At 40.3% G+C, this 27,596-nt stretch overlaps 7 protein-coding genes across 11 annotated transcripts; 3 read left to right on the top strand and 4 right to left on the bottom strand.

Annotated features, from left to right (window-relative positions):
• Positions 1-11: 11 nt before the first annotated feature.
• Positions 12-3,172, bottom strand: LOC140782837 (WEB family protein At2g38370-like). Of its 2 annotated transcripts, none has more exons than XM_073129650.1 (2): positions 2,808-3,172; positions 12-1,624 (listed from the first exon to the last, which is right to left on the bottom strand). In XM_073129650.1, the coding sequence occupies exons 1-2, from the start codon at positions 3,003-3,005 to the stop codon at positions 143-145; spliced, it is 1,680 nt and encodes a 559-aa protein (XP_072985751.1). In that variant the 5' UTR covers positions 3,006-3,172; the 3' UTR covers positions 12-142. The 2 variants fall into 2 exon arrangements, with proteins under 2 accessions (XP_072985751.1, XP_072985752.1); XM_073129651.1 differs by having other exon boundaries at positions 12-1,615; positions 2,808-3,143.
• A 3,141-nt stretch (positions 3,173-6,313) lies between these two features.
• LOC140781171 (uncharacterized) lies at positions 6,314-7,280 on the top strand. The gene has a single exon (XM_073127012.1). The coding sequence runs from the start codon at positions 6,516-6,518 to the stop codon at positions 7,104-7,106; it is 591 nt and encodes a 196-aa protein (XP_072983113.1). The 5' UTR covers positions 6,314-6,515; the 3' UTR covers positions 7,107-7,280.
• Positions 7,281-11,117: 3,837 nt separating this feature from the next.
• Positions 11,118-12,488, top strand: LOC140782260 (LOB domain-containing protein 15). Of its 2 annotated transcripts, none has more exons than XM_073128742.1 (3): positions 11,118-11,257; positions 11,657-11,908; positions 12,005-12,488. In XM_073128742.1, the coding sequence occupies exons 2-3, from the start codon at positions 11,717-11,719 to the stop codon at positions 12,404-12,406; spliced, it is 594 nt and encodes a 197-aa protein (XP_072984843.1). In that variant the 5' UTR covers positions 11,118-11,257; positions 11,657-11,716; the 3' UTR covers positions 12,407-12,488. The 2 variants fall into 2 exon arrangements, with proteins under 2 accessions (XP_072984843.1, XP_072984841.1); XM_073128740.1 differs by having other exon boundaries at positions 11,229-11,458.
• Positions 12,489-13,252: 764 nt separating this feature from the next.
• LOC140780980 (peroxidase P7-like) lies at positions 13,253-14,820 on the bottom strand. The gene is made up of 4 exons (XM_073126720.1): positions 14,507-14,820; positions 14,184-14,375; positions 13,888-14,053; positions 13,253-13,776 (listed from the first exon to the last, which is right to left on the bottom strand). The coding sequence occupies exons 1-4, from the start codon at positions 14,723-14,725 to the stop codon at positions 13,385-13,387; spliced, it is 969 nt and encodes a 322-aa protein (XP_072982821.1). The 5' UTR covers positions 14,726-14,820; the 3' UTR covers positions 13,253-13,384.
• A 906-nt stretch (positions 14,821-15,726) lies between these two features.
• On the bottom strand, positions 15,727-18,376 carry LOC140782856 (protein NRT1/ PTR FAMILY 5.1). Its single transcript, XM_073129686.1, has 4 exons — positions 18,089-18,376; positions 17,749-17,966; positions 17,136-17,671; positions 15,727-16,741 (listed from the first exon to the last, which is right to left on the bottom strand). The coding sequence occupies exons 1-4, from the start codon at positions 18,189-18,191 to the stop codon at positions 15,883-15,885; spliced, it is 1,716 nt and encodes a 571-aa protein (XP_072985787.1). The 5' UTR covers positions 18,192-18,376; the 3' UTR covers positions 15,727-15,882.
• A 4,163-nt stretch (positions 18,377-22,539) lies between these two features.
• LOC140782951 (mitochondrial import inner membrane translocase subunit TIM23-2-like) lies at positions 22,540-23,370 on the top strand. The gene has a single exon (XM_073129863.1). The coding sequence runs from the start codon at positions 22,540-22,542 to the stop codon at positions 23,134-23,136; it is 597 nt and encodes a 198-aa protein (XP_072985964.1). The 3' UTR covers positions 23,137-23,370.
• A 30-nt stretch (positions 23,371-23,400) lies between these two features.
• LOC140782952 (uncharacterized) lies at positions 23,401-27,588 on the bottom strand. 3 transcript variants are annotated; one of them, XM_073129864.1, is made up of 4 exons: positions 27,213-27,585; positions 26,320-26,413; positions 25,476-25,548; positions 23,401-23,858 (listed from the first exon to the last, which is right to left on the bottom strand). In XM_073129864.1, the coding sequence occupies exons 1-4, from the start codon at positions 27,490-27,492 to the stop codon at positions 23,718-23,720; spliced, it is 588 nt and encodes a 195-aa protein (XP_072985965.1). In that variant the 5' UTR covers positions 27,493-27,585; the 3' UTR covers positions 23,401-23,717. The 3 variants fall into 3 exon arrangements, 2 of the variants coding, with proteins under 2 accessions (XP_072985965.1, XP_072985966.1); XR_012107972.1 differs by lacking the exon at positions 23,401-23,858 and adding an exon at positions 24,060-24,848 and having other exon boundaries at positions 24,989-25,548; positions 27,213-27,588; XM_073129865.1 differs by lacking the exon at positions 26,320-26,413 and having other exon boundaries at positions 27,213-27,587.
• Positions 27,589-27,596: the final 8 nt, after the last annotated feature.

Raw genomic sequence — 27,596 nt, 5'->3', positions numbered from 1 at the left:
TACATCACGAATGCATAAGGTGAGATCACTAGTGATTAGTGAAAGGAACCTAATAACAACCAGTAGAGCAACTTTACAGCATCTATGTTACAGAAACAAAGAATACAAAGGCAAATGTCGGCTACTCGATGGCTACCTTGGACTATAAAGACGGTCTCTTCTTCTTGTTCTTGTTTTGCTTTACCAAGAGAACTGATAAGCCGACAAAGCCAAACTTCTTCCTCTTAGCAGAGAATTGCTTGCGAGCATGTGCATCTTCAGTGGACAAGAGTCCATGTTTTTTGTTCAGTATCTCACCCAACGAAATCTTGGGTCTTTCGGTTTTTTTCTCCCATACAGCTGTATTGCATTCTTCTGAACCGGTCAATTTCATGCTCAATATTTGGCCAATTGACATTGCCGGCTTTAGTGAATTCTTTGAACCATCAGTAACCAGATTCAACCCATTGAGATCAATTGTCCGAGAATCTCTGCGATGGTGAGATGAATAATTCTTGAACTTAGTGGAACTTTGAATTGAGCGCCTCCTCTGACCATGTTCAGATCTCCATCTGCGTAGGGCTTCTTCAATTGCAAGCTTCCCTATATTAGCAGCCTCAACCTTCTTTAGGGCCTCCTCAAGTGCCTTCTTACTTGCTTTAGCCTCCAATTCTGCTTCCTCCATTTTCATTAGTAACTCTGACTTAGACCGGTTTGCTTCATCAACCTGAAGCATAGCAGATTCAATTTTTTTTCTCGACTTCTCATCCGCCTCTTGAGCTTTAGAAGTAAGCATGGCATACTCTTCCATAGAAAGAGTTACCCCAGAAGCACTTTGGAGATCTGTGGCTGAATTTTCACTGCTTATCAGATCCTCAATCTCAGCAAGAGCAACAGCTTCTGCTGCTTTGGCAGCCTCTTCCATCTTCTTGGCTGCAAGCCATCGTATTTCAGCAGTTCTGATACTAGCTTTCATCTTCTCAATTTCGCTGGTCAACTTCATAACTTCAGAATTAGCAGCATTTGTCGTGTTTCTGTATTTTTCTATATCTGAGTTCATTTGCTTGATCTCCCTCGAAATATTTGATGAATCTTCACACATTTTACAATCAAAATCCTTAGTCTGCAATTTCAGTGACACTTGGTTCAGATCTTCCTCTAGAGAAGAAGCCATTGCAGTTTTTGAAGATAGCTTCTCTAGGGTACTCTCAAGTAATTCTTTTTCCTTCTCTATGTTGCTGTTCAGTATATCAATAGAAGCTCGAATTCCAGCTAGATCACTTGTTGTTCTGCTCAGGTTCATCTTTGCCTGCTTCAGCTCCATAAAAATCAGTCCTTGAGGTTGATTTGTCCCTGCATTTGGGCCTTCCGTGTCGACATTGTTAACCAGATCTTTAGTTTCGTCTTCTCCATTTTCAAGAATTGGATGTACCTTTGTACTCTCTACGCTCATAGATAGTGCTGTCAGGCCTTCAGAGGTTTCACTTTGTATCTTCAACTTTAATCCGGCTACAGTTTTTTTGGTCAACTCCAGCTCTTTTAAAACTTCAAGTGTTTCCCTTTCCTTGATAATAAGATCCTTCTCTAGTTGTGCGGTTTGCTCTTCCACTCTCATAACATCAGCATCCTCAAAGGACTGATGGTTCTGAACAAAAACATGTCAAATACAAGTTGAAGAAAGATTATCATGTGGATAAGTATACAAGCAAACAAGGTAGATGCAAAAAGAACACGAAGAAGTCATTAGTCCCAAGTATTTAGGATCGCTTTATGGATCCACTTCCTCCATTCAGCTCTTTGTGAATCTGTAGGCAAAAAGGAAGCAGATCCTAGCATAATAGATGAATGTATGGTGTTCAGACACTATGTTTCTCAAGTAACACAATATGTTCATTTTTCTTGTATAATTTTCATATGACACCCCAAGTCGACTAAACCCAACTATTTTCAAATGTAAAGTATCAACCAAGGAATATTTTATTAGAATAACGAGGGTAATTTCAAAAATACCTAAATTACACTTTGGTGGGATAAAGTATACTGGATAAATCTAGGAAGAGGTTTTTGATTTAGTGGGTGGGCTAACGTGGGATATGGCTTAAAAATGGTGGGCCAAGGTTAGAAATTCTCTAAAGGTATTTTATAATTTAATTAGCAGAGTGATTGATATAAATCATAGACTAGGGTTGATGATCGTTAGTCCAAGTAACTTAGAACAAAAAGAAAGCAACAACATGAATCTGGAATAGGATCAGGTTAAGTGAATTAATTAGAATGCCAAGCGCAGCAGCTACAAGAAAGCGACATAAAAATCTACTGCTCTTAAGACAAAATCATTAACAACACTCCTTTGTTTTGTTAAAGAGACCTAATTTGTCCCCTACCTTGTAGAGTAGAGAATGCTCTTCACGGTCGATACCTGGAAGATGAGCATTAATAAATTTGGTCACATATTTCCACAGAATCCTGTCAAGTTTGATTCTTTCCTATGACAAGATCTCGTTTTTTCAGACTATCAAAAGTTGGACGTAACTAGCCAAAAGATATGACAAATTTCCTCATGTAAATAGCGGAAACTGCAAAAACTAACTTTTTAAAGTGAGCTCTCTGTGAGAGTTACTTGATTTGCCATGAACCCTTGCTTAAAGTTAGAGATGACTAAACGAAAATGATATTATATAGCCAAACCCTTGTTGGGACTTGCAACATTTTAAAAAGTAGTAACTTGAACCGACGACAACTCCGAAACTTAAGAGAAAATTAGCAAAATTGGGTGGAATCCTAAGAGGAAACAAGTGAGGGAGGTAGGAACCTAAGAATCTACAAACCTCGGGGACGAAAAGCTGCTTGAGCTGCGACTTCCAAACGGCGCTGCCGCCAAATCGATCCACCGCCTCCTTCACCGACTCGAACGGTGCCGAAGTGTCGATCTCCACCCTCCCCATCCACTTGGGATCCTCCCCCGCGGCGATTAGGGTTTCGTGAAACTCTTCTCCGCCCAAAGCCGAATGTAGGGTTCCCTCCATAGAAGAATTTTGTTCCCAATTCTTCTCCTCCTTTCTTGCGATTAGATTACTAATGTTTTCGTGGCGGAGCAAATGGAACCCTAGATCGAGCTAAAATAGCAGTGAAGTGGAAGGGAAAAGAGAGAAGAAAAAAAGGGCGGAAGATTTTTTGATTTCTGGGTTTTCTTGAATTATAAAAGGCGAAGATGACGGAAGTAGCCGTTAGATAGCTGTAGAAGCTGATATATACACACCAAACGCTCTCACTCACTCTCTAACAGAAGTAACAAGTCTGCTTCTATGACTGTGTCAGTTGGTCGGATAAAGCGGTGTGGTTATATAAAAGGGAATACTTTTTGAGTCAGAGTTGCCCGTTAGCTTCTGCTGTCATAATTACTTCTATTTCGTGGATCACGAGGAGGAAAAGGAAAAGACCGTTGGATTACCTGGGCTGGAAAAAAAAAGGTGTTGTGTTACATAAAACCCTCAAATATTGTGAGAATTACATGCAAGATTCTATGACCCATTCGGCCCATTGGGCCGTTCGGTAAGCGGTGAGTTATTTACATAGGCACCAACGGTCGTCCGACCAGATTTGCAACGTACCAACGGCTTTATTGGTAAAATGCTATTTAGACGACGGCAAGAGCTTATATGTACCTGGATAGTAGAGGGGTAGTAGATGAGTGCATAGCTCTTTTGCTAATTATCTCTTAGTTAGCGTCAGGAGGGGTAATCGGGTAGCCGACTGCGCAGCCAAATATTGAAAATGAGTGTCTGGTCCAAGAAGGTCGGGGCCTTCGGACTCCATCCCTCAAGGATCAAAGAGGTCATGATATCGACTCTAATCCTAAATAATTATTATTAAAAATTTTATTTGATTGCTAGCCTCAATGGCTATACTAAGTTGATGAATTAGAGGTGAGATTGGCTTGGAGGAGCAACTCGATAGTGTGACTACTTGGAGCATTTCTCGACAGTATTTAGTTTAGAACGATTGTTCAACAACGCACGTACGTATCTTAAAGTCTAAATTAAACAGTTTATTATATTAGCTAAAGTTTAGCCGTGGGCTTAGGCTTGGGCTTGAGCTTGGGCTTGAGCTATTCCTGCAATCTTGTGCTTTACATCACTCAACCTTCAGCTAGACTATATTGGGCCACAGATATCGATATAAGACTACTAGTTGACTGCAATGGAAATAGTACTCTCTCTCTCTCTCTCTCTCTCTCTCTCTCTCTCTCTCTCTCTATATATATATATATATATATATATATATATATATATATATATAACTTAGCAACAGTATCATTTATAGATATTTACGATTATTAATTATGGCTGGCATATAATAATGAATTATTCATACTCATATGCAACAGAAAAAAAGTCGAACTATCACTTCTTTCATCAACTCTCATGGCATTAATATTTAATAGTTATGGGCTAACATGCAGCGGCACATGCCCTAATCCCAACCAAGTCTTGAGTCAATCATGCATGTTGTTATGCCCAATACTCGCTCTCCTTGTCAGTTGAGTTTCGTAGCAGATCTCTTCACTCCATTGGATCTTCTTCATGGAGCCTACCTTCTTTTTTTTTTTAATTACCTTCGGACCGATAAAAGTAAGAAGAAGAAGTCAAAGGATAATAACTCAACGGCTTAATTCTATGTGGAATTCTGGTATTATTATAAGGATCCTGTGCCGTTCCCGGAATTGGGTTTGTTACGTGACCCGAGTCATTCTCAAGAGGAATTAAAGATACATTTGTGTTTAATATTTTTTCCAACTCTAAGTTGGATCTCTTTATATCTTCTGGATGTTCCCAATCCCAACCACGGTAAGAATCCTTTGGTCATGGTGAAATATTTAATTAATTAATGGGCCCATCTCCACCACTAAGTAACAACAGTAAGCACGCAATTAATTCACCCAAGCACTTCCCAAAGAAAGTTAATTGGGAAAACCATCCATGTCTCCAACGACGTAAATGGAGCCTGACATCAAACGTTTGTTTTTGTAACAGTGTCAATTAATTCGATCGACCTAGATCTCTCTCTCTCTCTCTCTCTCTCTCTCTCTATATATATATATATATATATATTATAGATGGAAGAAGGAATAGAGAAGAAGAGGGACCCCACGCACATGGCTGCAGGTTCGGTGCACGTGCTCCGTGTCTTTCTGTGCCCGATAACCCGCTTGGAGATTGGTAAACCCGGATCGGGCCAGTTGACCCAATAGTAGTACCCGGCCCAGTCAATGCGGTGTCTCTCAGTGGTTGTAAAAGAGGGAAAATTAATTAGGGAGGTTTATTAAGCTGCATGGAAGCTTGTTAATTTCACAAATTTGTCAACGTGGCAATGATACATGTACACTTTTGTTCAAGAATCAAGGGGTAGCTCTACCAACTTTGGCATCTTTGGACCATTGGTTGGAGTGCAAGTTTGTGAATGCTGCCACTTGGGTGCATGATGGAGAAAGACCCAAAGTTTATAAAACAATGCCGAAAGGCCAAAATTTTAAATGTAATTAATGGAACTTCTATCTATGGCAAGATGAAATAATTAATGGCCCACATATATTGGTGCATGGTACTATAAGGTGAGAAGTTTTATTCGACTTTTATTAGGGAAAGAAGAATGCTAATTAAGCCGAACTATATATCTACAGCTTGTATGGAATTAATAGGAGTGCAGTGCAGTACAAACTTTACATACCAATTGATATTTTCTTCAACTACTGTCAATGAGATGCTCAAACGCTATATCACCTTTGAAGACCAACCTGGTTACTTTACCTACAACGGAATCCATTTGCAAATTGCCTAGCGTTCTCTTTTCATTTGTTTTTCTTTCTTTTCCCTTTTCTTCACCAAAATAAATTCATCCATGCATGCACCACCAACCTCATGCTTTAAACGAAATACGTAATAAATATGTTTCCAAGATCGGCAATCTTTGCCATCCCACCTCAAGTATCCTACGTGGACGAGTCTGATCCCTTTACTGTCAAGTGGCAACTAGATTCTGATCAGATCGATCTCAGCCGTGCGTCACTTTGCTGATAGGTTCGTATTTATTTTTGTAGGTCATGGTCAACCACCATCCTAATAAACATATCCCAGAAATCAATGGAAAAGATCCATATTTTTAAATTATATTTATCTCTCTCTCTTTCAGTCTTTTGTGACATATACTAGTATTCGTATATATAGGAAGATAAATTAAGCGTAGGTCAGTTGTAGCAGGACACGATTCTTAAAGTAAGGTCAGAAACCAATCCACTATTTCATGTGCGTCCTACATGACCAAATAATAAGGTCGTAGGGGACCAATTAAGTCTTTGCTTTCTCTCTCTCTCTCTACTACTACTACTACTACTACTACTACTTTATTCCACACCCACTACACTAAAAACCCATAACAGATCTACTACTCGGTAGCTAGTTTACAACTGAGCTCTCTATCTTCTTCTTCTTCCTTTGTTTTCTTTTTCTCTCTAAAAGAGCAGAAGAAGATCTAAGAAGATGCTGTCAGAGAGTAAGTCCCTCCAAATCAAGAAGGAAGACAAGTTCTACTCGAGGCTGCTCTCCAAGGAGAGCTCAGCATCCAATCCTTCGTTTAGAGTCTACTACGGAGTAGCCTCTGGGTCAGTTCCCTTCCTATGGGAATCACAACCTGGTACTCCGAAGCACCCCTCTTCTAACACCACTATCCCACCCTTAACCCCTCCACCTTCCTACTACTCCAACATCATAACCAAGACCAAGAACATCTCCAAGAAATCCACCAAGTACAACCTCATCCACAAGCTAATCCTAAGGAAGACCACTTCGCCATCTCCGCCGCCGTCGCTGTCTTCGCCCTCGGCGTCCTCCTCTTCCTCTTCCTTCTCGCCCCTTGCATCGGCGAGCTTGCACCGGCGCAGGCGGTTTTCGAGCCCAAGATCGTCGTTCTCGTCGCGGGGGGAGGACGACGAGTCCGACGACGGATCGCCGACGTCCACGTTGTGCTTCGGGATGCACCGGAGATCAGGATGTTATCCGGTGATGAACATGAAGAACGCGTTGTTGTCAATTGTTGGTCACGGATCTGGTCAAGGTACTACCGCTGCTTAATTAGAAAATTTGGAGTGTAATATTACTATCTCAGTGGTAGTTTGTCTCATCTACCAAAGGAGAAAGGATTATTATATGCAGTACGTAGCTAGCTAGATGTTGTGAAATGGAGTTGTGTCTATCTTAAAGATAATAATAATAATAATAATAATAATAATAATGTGGTTAAATTAAGTTTGTATTAATTAGGATCACTCATACTATCTATATGTTTCTTTCTCTTTCTTACTGCTTTCTGAAAATTGTCCGCTAATTAAAGTTAATTACCTAGATTTATTTATCCGCATCATGAGGACAAGAAATTAAGATGCGTACAGAGATATCTATCTACTGGATAATTAATATTTTGATTGATTACTACGTGGTCGGTGGAATCAATCACATTAATACTATTATTAGTTTACACGTGGTGAGGGTGACGCACGAGGCATCAAGATATAATGAGAGATCGATCAGGAAGACATTTACAAACACAAAGTTGGGTTGCAGTGATAGGTTTATATATATATCTACGCTTGTGCAAAGATCAAGATACCATTGTTGCTGATTCGAGCCACTTTGTTCCACAACTTGCAGTTCCGGTCTCCTAATCCATGTCACTAATTAATATTCTTTACTTGAGTTCCAAGCTGCGAGGAATTTTTTTTTCTTTTTATTTTTTTCTCTTTTCGAAAGCAAGATGTGTGAACTCATCATTTCCTACCATAATAGTGGAATAGAATTATTGCCTAATTTTTTTTAAAAAAAAGTTTAAAATATATTGGGCATAAAGTCACTCGTTTTGTTGTTTTACTTATTAGAATTAGAATGAGAATACAATAGAAAGGGAACATAGAAAGATTAGGTTTTGTACCTCTCCCACCTACTCCACTTACCCCACTTGTACATCAATCGTCGCCACTCTATACTTCCAATTTCTTATCGTGGGTAATTTGTCAGTCAGCCCTACAGGGGAACAAGTTGGAATGTGATAGTGGTGAACTATACCCATTTCAAATTCTCAAGGGTTAAACTGTAAACTTGAGTCAATGAATGAAAGATTAAAAAAATTGTTCTAATGGTTCACTTTTCCCCTGGCTTCTCCGTAAGAGACTCATCATCTCTCTCATTTCAAAATCCTCCATCAAACTCCATAGAAGGTTAAACCCATCAAACCGACCCTCTCCTATGTCCGACAAATGTCGATAAGGGGGACACACCATCTTAAATGCAAATCATCTCTCCTTCTTTACATTCGACACGAGTACCAATGGGACCCACCACGGTCTTCTTCATCTCTCCCTTTCTTCCCCCCCCCCCCTCTTATTCTTCTCTCTTCAGACTATAGCTCGGGCCACCATCTCACTCTCTCTCTCTCTTCTCTCTCACTCTCTGCAACCCCGGCGACCCAGCTTGAGTTCGGCTCGAGCTCGAAGACTCGACTCGGCTCGGCTCAATATGTTACATGAAGTACGCTAGTTTTAAAACCATGCAACATGCTTTAATCACTGTACCCAACTTTGAGGATTAATAAAGTAAGACTAGCTTTGCTTACCAAACTTACATTAAGATTCAAAACGGAGTCATTTAATACGAGCAGCCTAACGGATATGAGGCATTAGTTTTGGCAGCCTGGATGCGTGGGCCAACTCACCAGCTCGTGTGCCAGAAATGGGATCGTGAGATACTAATGAAGTCGGTAGGATTGGTACCCTTCCATTTATTCTTCTCTACTCTGTCCTGCTTTCTGATCATTTAATCATGGCCTCATAGTCCATCATCGACTCGCCGACCACCCGCCGACGTTACTCTTCGCCGACGTCGCAAATTAATTATGCATGTTTATGTCCTATCTGGATATGATCAAGACCGTAAATCACAAGTCCTAAACCCTATTTCTTGATCCTACCTCTCCGGTAACACAGTAGCGATCACCGACAATGGTCACTGACTACAAGTTGACCAATTAATACGTGCACGATGGCTCCATAGCTCTTACTTACAAAGTGGGCCCCTTATTTCTTAATATAAATAAATTAAAAAAATCTTGTATTCTTGGTACGCATATACATTAATTTGAATATAACTAGATCGATAAATTTAATGTGTATTATAACTTTTACAATTTAGCATTACTTATTTTAGGAAGGGCTCTATTTAAATTTTTTTGTCTAGCTAGTGCCTCTACAAACGCTCGAGTTATACTCTAATTTGGATACAATCCGAGCCTAATTTAATTAATATGTGGCATTACAATTTAGAAGAGGATACAATATTGGATATTAGAGTACTCAGATTAGTCAGGTACTAAGCCCACATCAAACTCTAACTAACTAAGACTTGGTTGGCCACACACACAAATAAAAACAAGGACTTGCTTGAACAAAGCACCAATATAGATGTGATATAATTTCATAGGATTCGTACAGTTGATGATGTATACTTCCACTTGTTAACGATGTAGACAATAATAAAAAAGAAGAAGAAGAAGAAGAAGTTATTTCAACTAAACGTACGCTACGTAATTTATATGATATTCATTTGTGGCTCAATCAAAAGGATAAACTTTTTAGTGGATGGGACAAGTTGATTAATCCTTTTGTAGTAAACAACTATGGCTTAGTTTATCCTTTTGTAGTAAACAAGTTGATTATTTCAACTTTTTGGAGAATTATCCTTCACTTTTATGTATTGGCCCACAAGAGGAATCTCTCAAAGGCTTATATCAAAGAAGCATCTTTAAGGTATTATTATATTTTGTTTTCTCTCTGTCTTTTGATCTCTTATTATCGTTAGTTATACAATAATAACCTTTTCTTCTTCCTTTTCTTTTCTTTAGCAGGTAAGCAATTATATATGTCCAAACAAACAAATGCTCGTGTACATTAATCTTTTAAAGGTGGTTTGCGTTAACGTCAAGTAACGTGATATGTTTATTTCCAGATGACATGATAATAAATTAGATGCAGGTTAGACATTATTAATTCAGTTGGTGGGTCCAATGAAGGTGCAAACCAATGATAATTAGAGCTAGTAGAGATTAGCAAACTCAAAAGACGAAAGGGCTATATGGACCTTAATTGAGCCGAAGCCCAAAAGAACTATCTAAACTCTCGATTAGATCATATCATGTGAGGTTTGAAATCGATCGGATCCATTTGGATTGGCTAGGGCTAGATTTGGACCTCATTGCTCGTACGTGCTATCAATATATTGGGTTGGAACTTGGAAGTACATTTACTACCCGATAGCTATTGGTAAAGGGTTTGGATCTTTAGGAATCCGATCCGAACCCAAATAACGCCATGGTTTCGGTCTAGGTGCAGGAAACGAGGTGAGCTTCGAAGTTTAAAGTGGCGAGGAAGGCAAGGTAACGGCTTCGTAGGCACCAAATACGGGTCAAACAAGAATAGACGTGCCATTTACTTACAAGGTACGCGTTTGTGTACTTATTAATTGGTTTTATTCAAAGCAAACCATCACCTTCTCCAAATTAACAAGCATTATTTTTTTATTTTTTTATTTCTCAACCACCTTTGAATGAGAGAAAGGAGGAAAGAAAATTCTGGAGAACTTATTAGTGTATGTATAAATGTGCCCTATTTTGGGCGAGACATTTTTAAATAGAGATGGAGTGGTTTTAATGGTTTTGAACACCAATGTCTCCAATTCAGAGCCATATATAGTTCATTGCTTGTCTCACTAAAGAAGAAGAAGAAGAACAACAAGAAGAAGAAGATGAAGAAGAATTCAATTAGCTAATTAGGGCTGAAAAATTTAATGTCCATAATGGAGCACTTGGATGTGTTCTAGTGTTTTTGATGAGTATATTAATTGATACTGATCGGTTGGTATTCTAGAAAGAAATCCAATTAGCATATTTTGTTTTACCTAATTATAATGTTAGTGGATGTAGTATTCGCTAAGTATTATTTGAAGAAGTTATTAGTCTTTTGACAATGAAGAGTTAACTTCTTTTGGACTTTTGAAAGAGTTTATTCAGAAAATGGAGACAGCTACACAAGGGTGGATCCAACGCCACATTTGAGGACTTCATATCTGAGATTTTGACGAGTCAAACTATTGCTTTGATCTCTTACAAAAGTCAACACCTAAAGGGCTTCCACGCGAGCAAGCATCTGCAACGAGCTTCCCATTCTCGGCACAACAAAGTCTCTCTCTCTCTCTCTCTCTCTCTCTCTCTCGTACGTTTTATCTTCTACAGAGAATTCATATCCCCTTCCTTCTAGGTTTGAGTTCGTTCACGGTGTAATCTGAACCCTACTGTCTCCAAAACCCCTTATTTTTTAAGCACTTTTTTTTCCGATAATCTCTTCTTTTTCCAGGGAGCATGTCTGAATGTCCAGAGCAAGGTAAGAAGCCAACAAAAGGTTATAGATCTTTAGAAACTACAAAAACACCAACATTTAATAACTAAATATTGTAGAGTCTATCTATGTTTACACATCTAATTCCTTCTTGTTAGCAATCACCTCATCTAATGCTTTTCTTGCTAGTTCAAAATATTCACCAACACCATATCTCTGAATGAGTAATTTCTTTGTGCACAGAGAAGAGGGAGAGGCATGACGAGATAGGCAAGAGAGACGCACGCCGATGTTCCTGATCGAATGGCGCGACGGCAATTGGTAGGCCCGGTGGGGGCTTTGAATACCATCACTCCTTGCGCCGCCTGTAAGCTCCTACGGCGGCGCTGCGCTCAGGAATGCCCTTTCTCCCCTTATTTCTCCCCTCATGAGCCTCAAAAGTTCGCCTCCGTCCACAAAGTCTTCGGCGCGAGCAACGTCTCAAAGATGTTAATGGTGATGATTTCATCTCCTCTCAACCAATTCTCCATACCATGCATACATTACATATATATATTCATATATCCATATACAATTTGTACGCGCGTTTAGGAGGTCCCAGAGGCCCAGCGAGCCGATGCGGCGAATAGTCTCGTCTACGAAGCAAATGTGAGGATGAGGGATCCTGTCTATGGATGCATGGGAGCCATCTTGGCATTGCAGCAGCAAGTGCAGGCCTTGGAGACGGAGCTTATGGCGGTCAGGACCGAGATTTTGAAGTACAAGTATAGCCATAGCCATAGCCCGACCACCGCAACCGTCCACCCTACGACGCATGCTACGCCGCTGCTCGCCTCCACCGGAGAGGTATCGGTGGCTGCGCCGCCGCCCGTCACCACTAGGCCTCCTCCTCCCGCCGCTCCTGCTTCCTCGTCTTCTTCCATGTACACCGCCGCCTCGACCTCCACCGACTATAGCTCCATCACTAATGAAAATGTTCCATATTTTGGTTGAAATATATCATTTGCACTTAATAACATTTCTCTTTTTAAGTTGATATTTTAATAAGATCGATTTTGATTTGATTTTGATCCAGTAATCCAATCCCATGGATCACGAAAAAGGTGGCTTTTGCAATTAATTATATTTGGATTTTAAATTTTAGTATATAAAATTAAGTGTATATATATATATATATATATTTATTATAATAAAGTTTATACAATCTACATATCCAATGTATACTAAATTCTTATATTATAAATTGAAAAATTCCCTTAAGAAGAACACTTGTATGATTGATTTGTAGACTTGCGTGCCTTCCGGTATTAGAAAAAATTGACTTTCGATGTTCAATTCCAAACCTCAATTTATTTGCAATTATATTTATTACTTACGTTTAAGTGGCTAACACGGATGTGTTGTGATGGTATTTGGTAATTGCTCGGAATCTCATCATCTGTTTGTCTAAATTCAAAGCCAAGCGTTGAGTTAAGAAAGTAAAAATAACAATAAGAACCTTACAATTAATATTAGATTTTGTTTTCACTTCTATAACTATACTGCCAGAGGTTGGGCTTCTATGGAAGAAAACTAATTTCCATTTAGCCCAACACTTCTGAGCCCAATCTTCACACAAAATTGGTCCCCTTCGAAGTTTAATTTAGACCCACATAATTCTTCTCTGGACTCTATTTTAAAATACCCACTCTTGGAGTATTTTTATTTTTTATTTTAATTTATATCACATCAAAAATAATTATTATATTTTTATTTTAAAATATAAGTAAATATATGAAAAATTATTCCTAAAATAAATTTCTCGTTATGATAATAAAAAATAAAAATGATTACTTCCGATGACAATATAACATGCAAATTTATTCGCACAAATAAATATCGGTAATACACCACACAGCTTCACTCATAACGACAAAAACAACAGCATAGAAGAAGTAGAAGAGCTAATAGTTGTTGGTAATCGTATTAAACTTAATTAATCTTCCTGCAATTCTTCCTGATCTCTCCTTGAGACCCTGTGAGAGGGCTAATGTTCCCCATCTTGATCATGGCTGCAGCGAAGTCCGAGCTGAACTGACTCGGATTCGTGCTATAAGTCGTAACGAGCGAGTTAGTTGATCCATTGCTGAACAGTTGCTGGTCCGAGTGCAACAAGCCCTTCGAGTTGATCAAGTTCTTGTAGTAGTTGTTGTCGAAGGTAGTAGGAGTCTGGAGATCCAAAGGGGCTAAGTTGTTGTCGCCGGAGCCAGAATTTTTAGGGCAATTCGATTGCCTCGTCTTCGCAAAGCCGCCGTCGATGTTCGAGTCGTTGTAGATATGTGATCTAAAGCTGGTGCACCTTGCTTGACCTATTGTATGTGCTCCTGTTTGACATATATATATAAAGTTACCATGGTTAATTAACTTATTCTTTTCAAAGTACTAGTGTAATACTATTGTCTTTGGTGTAAGTTTTACGAGAGAGAGAGACGTACCACTTAAAGCAACCATTTCGTTGGCAGAGAGACCCTGTGCAGAGAACTTGGAGATGAGAGTGCTAAGGCTAGAGGTTGGAACGGGGATGTTGTTATTAGCTCCAGATTGGCTTGCGGTTCTTGCATCCCTCCTCCCTAACTTCACATTCCAACTAGGCCCACCAAGCTACATATACGGATGATGGATACACAACCAAATTAGTTATTCCAATATTTGCAAGTGACGTAACATAGTGCTAGTTGAACATTCGTTATACGTAATAATAGCTACATTTTTTGGCCTGAAAAATACTTACAATGACCACTGAATCCCGGGCGGCGACCGCCAGAATATCGGCGCAGGACACCACGCCGGGGCAAGCCTTCTCCACGGCGGTCTTTATCTTATCAATCACGTCGAACCCTCGGGCCGAGTTCTTGTTCGGGTTCGCATTCTTTTCGCCGGTGAAGGTGGCAGTGTCATCTAACAACAGCGAGCCATCGCACCCCTATGTGTGGATTATAGATGTGCAGGGGTGTGAAGAAGTTAGACAAATATTCAAGTATTTTTGGATATATTTTAGAAGGGTAGTATAGTAATTTTCTAAAATAAAAAAATACATGAGATAGGGAAATGTACATTAACAAAACAATCATGGAAGAAGAGCCTAAGAATAGAGGCACCCATCCTCCTCTCACTCAAGATAGCAGATTGGATCACAGGCTTCACTGTGGATAAGAGATTAGGGCAGGAAGAGGAGTAGAAGCTAGTGGAGAGCTGAGCAGAGGAGTTCCCCAGGAAAAGGAGGAACACGAGGGCAAGAGTACCGGCAATGGACAGAGTAGAGAAATAAGCCATTGCGAATAACTTGAGAATATAAGTTACCCTATAGTAGGAGAATATATATACATATATATATAGGATTTTGATTCGATTTGAACCTAATTCATGAAATTTATGGCTGCTATATTAGAATCAAAGGAAAAAAAAGGACCGTTCACATTGAAAAGTGTAGTAGTTGAAGCGCGTTTAGTAACATTTAGTCAAAAAAAGTCGGCTTCTTTTGCTCTTGGAGGTAGACTGTAGCTCTCTGTTTTAGAGCTGGAGCTCATAAATTTACATATATGTATGTACGTTTGTGCATTTGAAAGGTACACGAATTGGAATATTACACACAAATACTAATCTTACTAAGATGGTAACGGAGTAGAACTTTCTACTGAAGTGTCTGCTGTTGTGTAGTAAAACTCTTCCATAGTGTTCGACTTGGACAAAGATAAATGTAAAATAATGCCACTTTGTAACAATCTATGGCCCTGGTTCATATGTCTTTTTGCAAATGTAGACCAGAGTAGGTGGAAAGTAGAAAACAGAGATCCAAATTGTATGATTATATCGATTCTACCTGTCAATCTTAGCTGTCTTCCACGGAGAAGTTGTAAGAATTGGTGGGCCATAGATATCAAAAGTAGTTTGAAAATTTGTACCAAGACCATCCAAATTCTAACCACTTGCCTTGATCTCTAAGTTTATATGTTGCTTTCATGCGAAGCAGACGTTCTTCTGGTCAACAAGATGCAGTTATTATTCGATATCAGTTTAATACTCTGAAAGCTAAGATCTTGTAATCCAATAATTGAGCATGGTCACGCAAGTCCACAAAAACGAAGATTTCCTTGTCGGCTTCTCCTAATTAGTCTTAATTATTTCTCAGATTTAAGAGATATTTGGATGCGACAATAAGAAAAAAAGACTACTTTTCAAATCAACAGACTTGATAATTATTTGGTATATAAATTGGAATTACCTTAGCTTAAATTAATAATTATAGCTTTAATATTCACCAACAAATCCCAACCTTTCATATATAGTATATATGCCTTATTCTCGATCTATTTAATGTGGGATAAAGTTAACCATATATACCACTCCCATAGTACAAGAGAGGAGGTTAAATAACATTCAGGAAGGCAATGACCCCATAAATCTTACCACGATTAAAGTTCAATATAGAGTCATACTTGGGGAGCATCCACTACCTTAGCTTCCATCTGAACACATACCTTCCCTTCTACCACTTCCAACGACTCCTTCTTATAATTATACCTGCTTGAAATCCATATAAAGATTGCCAGATTGATTGCTGAGATAGCCATCAGGAATCCATAGTAGTAGTCCAAATGCGAGTCATTCAAGTTGTTCCCTATCCAACTCTTCCCTCCTCCCCTCCTGGTCAACGTATCAACCAGGGTCACTAGTAGACTATTGAGAAAGTTACCTACACCGATCCCACTAGTAAAAAACGTAGTCCCTAAGCTCTGCATGCCCTCGGGAGACTGATCGTAGAAGAACTCGAGCAATCCGATGGCATTAAACACATCGCCGATACCTAGCAGTACGTACTGTGGCATTAACCAGAAGATACTCATTGGCACGATATCGGTAGGCTTGCCGACGTTGAAGTCCTTGATGACATGCATCCTTTTAAGCTCTACTAGTGAGGCAACCATTGTGACTAATATATGGAAGGCGAAGCCGACGCCGAGACGTTGGAGGAGAGTGATGCCTCTGGGGTTGCCGGTGCGGCGCTGCATGAAGGGGACGAAGTAACGGTCGTAGAGTGGGACGGCGAGGAGCATGGAGATGGTGATGAAGCTGCCGAGGGAGGCCGCAGGGATTTGGAAGCCATGGGCTAGGGTTCGATCAAGGGTGGTGCCTTGCTTCACGAAGAGAGTGTTCACCTGAGCACCAATGGTGCTAGGGACCAGTGTGGCCACCCAGATTAGACTCATGCCCAGCACTAGCTTCGTCTCTTCCACCTGGGTCACGGTGCAGGGGTTCGTGCCCTCCTTTATAGCTGCCTTATCCAGGAAACTGCATCCAGTACTCACGTCTTCATATTTCAAATTTTCACTCTTAAATTATAACGATACAACTATTAGTCAATGATCCATATGTATGCATTAGAGTTCCTAGATTATCTTGGGCCTGTCCACACACACACACACACATATATATATATATATATAACTTCTACTCATCTCGATAGAATCTCAGTGTTATGGGCATCTGGGTTTTGCGTCAAAGAAAGATTCCACTAAGCTACAGTATCCTACACTACTTTATGGATACGCAATCATTAATTCTGAAAGCAGGCAAAGTCCTACCAACGAGAAGGTTGACTTGGTTAATTTAATTTGTTATAAATAAATCATAGAATAAAATTTCAGCTATATATATAGCTAGGCACACATACGTACGTACGTACCTGAAAGCCAAAGTATGATGCACTCGCCGCTTCCCGGTCACAGAATAATTCTCCGGGGAGAGCTCGTAGAGGTCAGCGGGGAGGTTACGACGTCGATTGTTGAAGGCGGCGAGGAGAACCCTGGCCATCTCCTTGGCGGGGCTGTTGGTCTTCCGAACCTTATGGCGGTACCTGGGCGTGCCGACGTAGAAGATGAGGAGGGAGAACAAAAGGCCAGCAGTTGGTATGGCGTAGCCCAGGCCCCAGCCGAGATTCTCCTGGATGTAAACAAGGGCGAGAGTGGCGACGAGAGCCCCAGAGAAGGAGCTAAACATCCACCAGTTGAAGAAGGAGGTCTTTAGCTTTCGCTCGTGGGGGTCGAAATCATCGAACTGGTCCGCACCAAATGTCGATATGTTTGGTTTGGTCCCACCCGCACCAACCGCCATCACGTACAGCGCCCCGTAGAAGAAGGAGATCTGCCATGCCGTCGCCTTGCTGCTGCTACTTGGCCTCAACGACTTCACCGATACAGCTACCGTCAACAGGATCATCCCCTGTTTACTCCTCTCATTAATTTACGTACTATTCTTAATCTTCTTATCGCATGCTATCAGAAGATGAATTAATTTACCAAGACGTAGATGAGAGATGAAATGGTGAAGGTCCAAAATCGGCCCAAATAAGTATCAGCGACGTATGCCCCGAGGATTGGCGTCATCCAAACGGAGCCCGACCAATTGTTGACATTCCTCACCGACGATACCGTTTCCTCGTGCAATCTAGTCGTCAAGTAAACCACTAGATTCGAGGCCACGCCATAGAAAGCCATCCTCTCAAAAGCTTCATACCCTACAAAAGAAATTCAACTTTATATATATATATATATATCTTATATCCTTTGGCAAAATATCTACTAACAAGCATATATATATATATATCTCTATAGGTAATTGTTACTATATTAAACTGACCTACTAAGAAGGCACAAGCTTTCCATCTCCCTGTTTTAGAGGCAACAACTGGGCGTCCTTGAAGATCAACCGAGCCATCTTTGGTATAGCTCTTGTTATCCATGGGAGGAGGATGAGATACTCGGATTAGGGACTCATAGATGTAGAATTGAAAGAGGAGATGCTTTTTAGATGAGGAATAAGTGGGAATCGATTTCTATAGCTTGTTGATGAGAAAATAGGACTAAGGAGATGAATGCTACCTACCACTATCGTTTGGAATCTATCACTTAAATAAGCTGCAGACCCAGCTAGGCAGCTATACATTAATTTGATATGTATATGCTAGATTCAATTTAATTACTTTATTTTTAAAAAATATATATGTCACTAACACCGTGCATTTGCATTTATGATTATTAACACTCTTTCGTAAGGAAAAAATATATATCAAAAGCACCGTGCATTGCATTAATTATCATTCCATATGAATATTTATTATTTGGATATATGTATTCTGCTTAAAATGTCTCAAAAATATCTCGTGAATAATTGTTTAATAATAAATTTACTATATAGATGAGTTAAAATAAATATAGATGTAAATAATATTAATACCATAACTAAGTTTTTTAGATTAAGAAAACAATAAATAAAAAAGTGTATTTTAAAGTAAATTGAATGGTATTTTAGGTAAATTGTGTTAGTTGTTATTAGTGTATAATAGTTTTAAAAATTAAAAAGCAAATATTAGAATCGAATGATAAATAATAATTAAAATAAATTTTGAGTGTTTTTAATATATCTCCCTTTATTTTATCCATAACTTAGGAAAACTATGTAATTTAAGAACAAAAGCGTATATGTATATATATAAATATCACTAACTTTAGTGACGGTTGGACTGACTACGTAGACTCTTTTGTTCGTACTTATCAATCAATATATAATTAATATATATATATATAGATACATAAACCTATTTTTAATGTGCATTGGTTACGATAATGGAAATAAGTCATTGTCAAGGATATAATTTCTTTTTAAGGTGATGCAAAGTAATAATCAGTGATGTAAATAATTTTGAGCCTGAGTCGGCTATACTTGCTTAAGCTTAGTTTTAAAATTAATTTCAAATATATTAAGAGATGAGTTCAAGTTGAGTCAGATCAAGTCCGAGCTTGAGCGTGAATTGAAAAGAGAAAGATTGAGTTTGCCAGGGAAAATATTATTAGACTTAAGATTAGATAAAAATAATAGTCATTACAACAAAGATTTAATAATAATAAATATTTATTTTGACATATCGCCATTAGTATTTACTTGTTTTTTTGTTACTGGTTGAACATCATATCAATCATGCGGTGATGGAGAAGTGTGAGGTTGATACGAAGACGGCAGAGATCATTAGATAATCGATATTATTCTACCTTGTCGTATTTATTATTTATTGACCAAAATGGATTCGTAAGATCCTATTATTGTGATAAATATAATTAATATATATTGAACGTTATCCAGATGGAATCTCCTAAGATCCTATTATTTTTCTTCTATAAAGCGATCCCACTGATAACGAAAACCTCTAAGCTACCTTCTTAACTAATAAATCAACGATCAAAATATGGACTAAAAGAAAACGGAGGAGTACTTGTTTCATGTTCATGATCGATATCCCATCACGTGGGATTCGAAATAAAAAAGATCACAAAGCTAAGTGGAGAAAAAGAGGTTGATGCTTTGATCACTAACTCATCAAACCTTCTGTTCCATTTGCCAATATATTTATTAACAAAGTAGTCACACACACACACACACTATGTATATGTATACGGATACCTAGTTAAGATTGAAATGTATGTGTGGGTTTGATTACGAGAAGGATAAATTGAAATGACTATGTGTGATGGTTAAGGGGCCTAACTTTCTTCTCCCTTTACTTTGGAGGATAAGATATCACGGCAATATAAAGGTGGATCGAAAAGTTATCTTGTTTTCGTTCTATATAGGAAAGTCAACGACTCGGATTGACCCATCTCCTCATGGTGTTTACTTTGTTATGTTCAACGTGCGGCTGAGATTGGCCCTCTCTGCTGAGTGCCCACCAGCACCAACCGCACTACGTAAGTTGGGCTCCTGTAGTGACAAAAAAAAATTCAACAATGACTATAAAAGTTTTTCTTTTTTTTTAAAAAAAATTTCTCTTACATTTTTTTTAAGTAGCCATGCTGATGTGGTGTGCCGTCATATGTTAATATGTCTGATTACTACTTTGTTTAATTAATATAAATATTAAGATGTATAATTTGTAGCTAATCCTGAGCATTTGAATGGAGAGAAATCAACATGTTGATCACGAGATGCTTAATCGGATATATCATATATATATATAGGATGGTGGAGGGGGAGGGGGGGTATTGGAAACCTTGAAATAATATAATGGAAAAGTAACGCTAAGAGTGGGGATCATCGTCCCCACATTTTAATGGTACTTTTAAAGCACTCAGATATTGGCCTCTGTGGCTCTCTGGGCTAAAATGAGCCACGCCCTACTAGGGCATATTTCTATGTGCAATAAACGTCACGAATAGCCAAAAGATGGAAGTAGGTGCATGCTCTGGAATAATGCATCCAAATGATTGATATATATATATATATTTTTTTTTGTATAAAAGATATACTAACTATATAACAAATATTTATTCAGCTCACGTGTGGTCTGGTGTAGTAATTAGTCTGGGGATTCTGTGGCTCAAGTGGTTTGCTCAGGACAGGTACAGGTCAGGTCAGGTCAATTGGGGTGCATCTCCACATTACATTGCCACTCCACTTGTTCATCATTCGTCAATATCTCTTTCCTAGAACTGCAAAAGACTTGAGATAGTGTGGAGCTATATTTGGTTTCACAGGAGTCTCCATCGATGCCATGTGAAGAGGAGAGGTGGTGATCGAGTCATCACGCTGTGTCAATCGGCACTTGTTTGATGATATATACGTGCATTTATTTATTTTTATCTTGTCTCTCTCTAAGTTGGATATGTTTAGAGACTAATTTTGCAAGAGTGATAAAAAGGGTTTTCATCCTCCAGGATTATGGATGTCGGATAGGGGTGTAAATGAGTCAAGTATAAGTGAGCAGGTGATAGCTCATGCTCGGCTCGGAACTAATTTCGAGCTGAAATTTTAGGCTCAGTCTTGACTCAGCTTAATTCGAGCCGAGCTCGAGCTTAAATTGAGCCTATTGTTAAGCCTTATTCAAGTTGAGCTGAACAGAGCCCGAGCCAAGCCAAGCCTATTGAGTCGAGGCAGTGCTCCAAAGGGCAACGTCGGAAACAAGGCCAAGATCGTTCAATCTAGGCTGGGTTTCCTGACGGTGAATGAGGATAAGATGGTGTTAGAGCGGAGGCGGCGACGAAGGAGATCGTGGTGCTCCCATCGGAGGTCGCGAAGCTTCTCCCCAAGAATTGTCCACTCTCCGAGAACAAGTGGAGGGCAATTGATGTATAGTAGAGCTGTGGTTGGGTTCATTACGCGTTCCACCGTCTAGAGCTGCATCATGCTCTTCCTGTGGTCGCTCAACTATCAGCAGCAGCAGGAGAATCAGGTGGCAGCCACCACAACCTAGATGCTTCCGTTTGATCTCTAAAACGGTTAGCGTTTTGTCTCTTGTATGAAAGTCTATCCTATTTTCTTTTGGGTTCATTAGAGTTTTGACCAATGTATGGTAGTGAAAGGTGGAAATTAAGGATATTGGTAAAAAAAAAATGAGTGGTGTTTGAAAAATGAAAAATTTGGAATTGCTGATTGATGGGAAAGATGAGTAATGGAATGTAGTTAGGAGGCTAGGCAAGTAGGGGCTAGGCATTTGGAGGTGTGGTATTTAAGAGGGTTTGTCCTCTTAGCCTGTCCTGTCCAATAGAGAGAAAACTAATATATTAAGATATTATATATATAGATAACTTTGAGCTTCTGGAGCCGAGCCGAGCCTATGTTTCGAGCCGGATTTAATTAGCTCGGGCTTGGCTCAACTCTGTCCGAGCCGGATTCAAGGTTAGCCGAGCTGAGCCCGAGCCAAGCCTGAGCTGCTCGTCAAGCTTTACAGCCCTAGTGCAGGACAGAGGGAAGGGTTCGCGTTCGTGGGCCCAAGTATAATTGGGCTCGTATGATCTACCAGTTTCAAAGTAGGAAACGGGTCCACGGGCAGGATGAAAAAAAGAATGCACATAAAATCCTTTTTAAGACCTAAAAGTCTAAAACACTTGCCAGGCCGAAGACTAATAAAGTCGGGTACCACTTGTTAAGACCTAAAACCCTTTTTGATCCCTAAAACCCTAATTCTTCAGACCAACTTCAAACCCCCTCCCCTGCTGCTTCTCTCCGAAAGTCCCAAGTCACAAGTTTTGATCTTCCCCACCCCGATCGCTTCCTCTCCCCGCTAATTCAAAACCTGTCTTCCAATACCTTAATCATCGATGGCTGATCTCTACTCGCACTCTTCATCCTCCACCCACCCGGACTCCGGCGAGGACCGCCGGACCCACCGCGTCTACAACCCCTACGAGTCCTTCCAGAACCCCCACGCCATGCCCGTCCACCAGCTCATCTACGACCTTCCCAGCTCCCCGGAGTTCCTCTTCCAGGAGGAGTCCACCTCGCACCGCCGCTCCTGGGGTCACAACCTCAGCTTCTACGCTGGCATCGGCTACCTCTCTGGCGCCACGGCCGGGGCCGCGAAGGGATCCCTCGCTGGCATCCGCGCGGCGGAATCCGGGGAGTCGGTCAAGCTACGAGTCAACCGAGTGCTCAACTCGTCCGGCCAGGTCGGGAGACGTATGGGGAATTCCATGGGTGTTCTCGGGTTGATCTTTGCGGGGTTGGAGAGCGGAATTAGTGCAGCAACGGGGGATGAGGGGGTGATGAGCACGGTGGTGGCGGGGCTCGGGACCGGGGCGGTGTACAAGGCGGCGTCGGGGCCGAGGTCGGCGGCGGTGGCCGGGGCGATCGGTGGATTGGCGGCTGGGATTGCTGTTGCTGGGAAGCATGTCGTTAAGAGATATGTTCCGATTTGAAGGGTACTTACTGTCTGGATCAGCTAGGGTTTTATGTTCGTCCTCCTGGAACTAGAATTTAGGAACCGTGTCTGGATGATCGTGTTGGTATAGTTGTGATAACTTATATGCGCGCTGTGCTGTTTTTACCAATTGCTTTGAGATCTCTGTTGTTTCAATTTCCAAGCTCTTGTCTGTGTTGCAATTTGTGGAGTCTTGTTAGTTGTTACAGATTGGAAGTCTGGTTCCTGTCCCTGTCTTGTCTTCACTTGTGCATGCTAAAGATTTTTACACAAGACAAATTAATTCTGCTGCAATGAATACAAACATCAAAGCATAAAGCCATATGCAAGACTATAGCTTGTTTGTTCTGAGACATTATATGGTATAATTCTGGAGCTTGTTTACTGATGCATGCACCGTGTGCATTTCTCAATCAAGATAAAAAGCCTGTATGCAAGACTTATCCTGTCCAAATTTGCAAATGTTACAACCTCGTTCGTTGGCAAAATCTGCGGTTTGGTTTTCTAGTGGTAGTTTGGTTAGAATCTGCACGTATTCTACCAACGGCTTCAATAAGAATCACCGAGATAACCCTTTAGTTACTCTAGATCACTCTCGGAGACAACTTCCTCAGGCAGTTGAAATGCATCAATTTCTGCAAAATAGGCTCTCTGCCTTCTGATGAAATCCTGCGACTGCATCGATTCAACATCTTCCAAAGCTTTTTTGTTGCAGTGCTTCTGCCAAGTTTTGTTATGATGCAAAGATCAGCAGGAGATAAAATAGATGTCGGACGGACAAACACAGCCAGAGAAATTATAATGGAACATTGAAGGGGCATTTTAATGATAGGAAGAAAAAGAACCATTTTACAAATTTCAAATTCCTTGTGACAGGAGTAAGAAACAACCAAACAATAAATATGCAGAATGATGCAGTAATTATAAAGATTGGCATCTCAAGTGTTATGTCAATCAGCATGTATATTATAGCAGCGGATCAAATTTCTGTCATGGAAACAGGGAGGTTTTTTTTTTAAAAATAAAATAAAATAAAAATAATTATACACTACAGAAACCAATAGAATTGCACGCAAGAAGAAGTTGGCTAGTAGGGGTGTAAACGAGCCGCCTGAGGGAGCCAGCTCCAACTCAAGCTCGGCTCGAAATTTATTTCGAGCCTTGGAATTGGGCTCAGGCCAGATCGAGCTCGAGCCTGAAATGGGCCTATCATTGAGCCTCATTCAAGCTGAACTAAGCCAAATCGAGCCCAAGCAGAGCCAAAGAAGAAGAAGGAGGAGGAGGAGGAGGAGGAAGGCTGGCGGGGCACTGCGGCGGCTTGCAGTTGCCGAAGGATGAGGCGGTGGCATGAGGCAACTTGCCGGTGCTGAAGGAGGAAGTGGCAGCATCGCTGCGGCTTGCCGCTACTGAAGGAGAAGGAGGAGGCGGGGCATCGCTGCCGAAGGAGGAAGCAACACCGCTACGGCTTGCCGCTATCGAAGGAGGAGGCAGCACCGCTGCGGCTTGCTGCTACCGAAGGAGGAGGTGGCGGTACCGCTGTGGCTTGCCGCTGCCGAAGGAGGAGGCGACGGCACCGCTGTCGAAGGAGGAGGCAGCAGCCACGACACCGCTGCTGCAGAAGGAGGAGGAGGAAGAGGCGACACCACTGGTCTACTGCAGCACTGCGGCGACTTGCCGCTGCTGGAGGAGGCGGTAGCCACGACACCGCTGCTGCAGAAAAAGAGGCAGGAGGAGGAGGAGGAGGGGCATCTTAATGAGCCTATTGAGCCAAGTCTCAGCGAGCCGGCTCTAATTCAGGCTCGGCTCGATATTAGTTTTGAGCTGATTTTAGCAGCTCGGACTCGACTCACCTTTGATTGAGCCGAGCCGAGTTGAGCCCGAGTTGCTCGTCGAGCTTGACAGCCCTATTGGCTAGTTTAGGAATTCAAAATTTCTGCTCAAATATATCAGGACAGATTAACGCATATCAGGCTATAAGTATAAGTTATTGTACACTGAAATGGTGACTCCTACTCGGATGTATTCAATTCAAGCTGCAGGCCATGGAATAAAAAACAAAAAAAAATCAAAGAAGCTTCCAAATTTATTCCACGCAGGCTTTATAAAATGGACTTGCAAACATCATTCACAAGTGCAAGGCAAAAAAAAAAGATAATTATGAAAAGGTGGCCATTGCACTAATAAACAAACTGTCCTATGATTAGAAATGTAAATAGACATATATGCTCTTGGGCTTGAATAAAGCAAATATAATAAGTTTTTATATTGCATAGCCAGTTCTTCTCAAAGAGTACCGGTGCTTGAAGACAAAATAAACCTATATAAGGAAGGCCATACCCTTTTATTCTTGTGGCTAGATACTGAAAATGCACAAGGAAGAATATCTCCATGCTCTGCATTCTGGTTATTACTGCATAAAAGTAATAACAATGTGATAATTGCACAAATATAAATGGAAGTACATGCTATACATAGATATTCTGCTAGCAGATCTTATAACTTTGTTACCTAGTAAACATGGTTACAGTAAGCAAGAGAAAATCGAGAAAAAAATGACTAGAGAATGACCTTCCAGAGTAACAACAACCAATAGAAATTTCAGAAGAGGTTTAGCTGTGAATACAGAAAGATTCAAAAGGAGAGATCTGGTCACAAATTTCTCAGTCAGGTGCACTAATTGCCAAAATACTATATATCTTTTTTAAAACCAACAATATTATTGAGTTTGGACTTGCCACCAACTTGAATGTCTTACTGTAGACCAATGCAATTAAACATACGGTTTTAGACCATAAAGAATGCACTGGTTAGAAGAAGATTGGATTGTCGTGTCCACAGAAACTCTACACCTCACTTTTATATAGCATGTAGGAAAATTAATCTTCTTTTCTCCTTCTCAGAGTTTTCCTTAACTGGTTTGATTTACTGGGTCTGAAACTTTGGATGTTACCATTCTACCTGATTATAAACAAACAAGACCAATGGCAAAGAATCAATTCTAATCTCATTGAATGCCCTACTGGGAAAACATAATCTTGTATACATATTTAACAGACAACTTGCAGTCCTTTAACTCTTGCATGTGTTAATATTAATCAACTATTGTATCACAATGAGAATCAAACATAAGACAGGTGGGACAAAGCATAAAAGGCAACTCATATGTGGCAATCCTACCTACCCAATTCTTTTGATTTTCCTGCAAGTAGATGCCACTGAGTCTTCAACATCTTCACTCTTTTTCTTTCTTCTCTCTGCAATTCCTACCTTACAAACTGTAGAATAATCATTTATATTACAATTAATAGCATTTCTAATATTGGAATGCCCAGATATAGTGAATTCCAGAGAAAATAAATATCAAGCTCAAGCACAACAGTTCATACAGTAAAAAATCAGAGTATAAAGTAAATTACTTCCATGACAAAAAAAGGCACTATGAAAGGAATTATTATGATAGATTCATCTGTAGAATCTTAGAAGAGAATATTTGTAACACGGCAAACTATAAAAATTCTTATTATTACAAATCACAGGTACCAAATAAAAAAAAAACTACGATAGATGGAGCAATGACAAACTTCAGTATCAAAGCACTTGTTCCAGGCTGCAGACTTCTCATGACCTAACATAGAGAGTGGGCCTAACTCCTAACTTCACAACTTCAAAAGAATCCATTATGAAATTAACTAAAAAATTACGAGCTCCTTTGGCAACTACAGGAATAAGCATCACGGGCATTTGATTTCTCCAATGAACTAGCAAATTTAGAGGCTTCCCCTCAAAATTAGAACAAACGGTGGGCATGCTAGTAAGCTTTCATCCATGACCATAATGAGAACCAGATAATGATAGACATCCAGAGAGAGAGAGAGAGAGAGAGAGAGAGAGAGAGGAAACGAAAGGAAACAAAAGAAACAAAAATAATAGTATCTTTTCGGGGCCAAAGCTGCAATTGATCCAATCGAAAGCGGTCCAACCCACAGCAACAACACGACAATCTTGGAATCAACAGAGATCAAACGATACAGTAGATTATTCTGAGTACCAATCGTGAGGAATAAGGAATTATACCATGAGCAACGAGGATCTCATCGCCTCGGACACTGGATTTGCCGGTTCCTCGGCCGCTAAGGTTTCCGAGGTTGCTGGATCCGATGCTGGAGCTCGATCTGGGCGAAACCACGTCGATTCTGGTAGAGATAGACGAATTTAGCGCCGACGGCTCTGGCCTGGACTTGGGCTTAAGAAGAGAAGGAGCGAAGGAGGTGGATGAGAGTAGCGGAGCATTGGTGAGATCGAAGAGGGGCTTCCTCTTGACACCTTTCGTTCCCACGGACTGTAAGGTTTCCATTAGAAGAAATTTGGCTTTCTCTTGGCTTCGCGATGGGGGGAAGAGAAAGACGGGGTTATTTACCTTAAGAGAGCAAGCTATATATTATGCGGAGAAAGGAGAAA

Source organism: Typha latifolia, chromosome 2 (assembly GCF_019914945.1).
Source record: "Typha latifolia isolate L0001 chromosome 2, TyphaL0001v2, whole genome shotgun sequence".
In the NCBI taxonomy this organism is placed as follows: Eukaryota; Viridiplantae; Streptophyta; class Magnoliopsida; order Poales; family Typhaceae; genus Typha; species Typha latifolia.
The sequence above is the reverse complement of the archived record's forward strand: the minus strand, read 5'-3'. Positions and strand labels throughout refer to the sequence as shown.

Coding starts and splice junctions, on each gene's coding strand:
- LOC140782837 (XM_073129650.1), bottom strand. CDS start 3,005: ATGGAGGGAACCCTACATTCGGCTTTGGGCGGAGAAGAGTTTCACGAA. Junction 1,625..2,807: donor AGCAGCTTTTCGTCCCCGAG/GTTTGTAGATTC, acceptor GTTTTTGTTCAG/AACCATCAGTCCTTTGAGGA.
- LOC140781171 (XM_073127012.1), top strand. CDS start 6,516: ATGCTGTCAGAGAGTAAGTCCCTCCAAATCAAGAAGGAAGACAAGTTC.
- LOC140782260 (XM_073128742.1), top strand. CDS start 11,717: ATGGCGCGACGGCAATTGGTAGGCCCGGTGGGGGCTTTGAATACCATC. Junction 11,909..12,004: donor ACGTCTCAAAGATGTTAATG/GTGATGATTTCA, acceptor ACGCGCGTTTAG/GAGGTCCCAGAGGCCCAGCG.
- LOC140780980 (XM_073126720.1), bottom strand. CDS start 14,725: ATGGCTTATTTCTCTACTCTGTCCATTGCCGGTACTCTTGCCCTCGTG. Junction 14,376..14,506: donor TCCATGATTGTTTTGTTAAT/GTACATTTCCCT, acceptor ATCCACACATAG/GGGTGCGATGGCTCGCTGTT. Junction 14,054..14,183: donor CCCGGGATTCAGTGGTCATT/GTAAGTATTTTT, acceptor CCGTATATGTAG/CTTGGTGGGCCTAGTTGGAA.
- LOC140782856 (XM_073129686.1), bottom strand. CDS start 18,191: ATGGATAACAAGAGCTATACCAAAGATGGCTCGGTTGATCTTCAAGGA. Junction 17,672..17,748: donor CATCTCTCATCTACGTCTTG/GTAAATTAATTC, acceptor AGGAGTAAACAG/GGGATGATCCTGTTGACGGT. Junction 16,742..17,135: donor CATCATACTTTGGCTTTCAG/GTACGTACGTAC, acceptor TACTGGATGCAG/TTTCCTGGATAAGGCAGCTA.
- LOC140782951 (XM_073129863.1), top strand. CDS start 22,540: ATGGCTGATCTCTACTCGCACTCTTCATCCTCCACCCACCCGGACTCC.
- LOC140782952 (XM_073129864.1), bottom strand. CDS start 27,492: ATGGAAACCTTACAGTCCGTGGGAACGAAAGGTGTCAAGAGGAAGCCC. Junction 26,414..27,212: donor TGAGATCCTCGTTGCTCATG/GTATAATTCCTT, acceptor ATTATTCTACAG/TTTGTAAGGTAGGAATTGCA. Junction 23,859..25,475: donor CTAGCCACAAGAATAAAAGG/GTATGGCCTTCC, acceptor AAAACTTGGCAG/AAGCACTGCAACAAAAAAGC.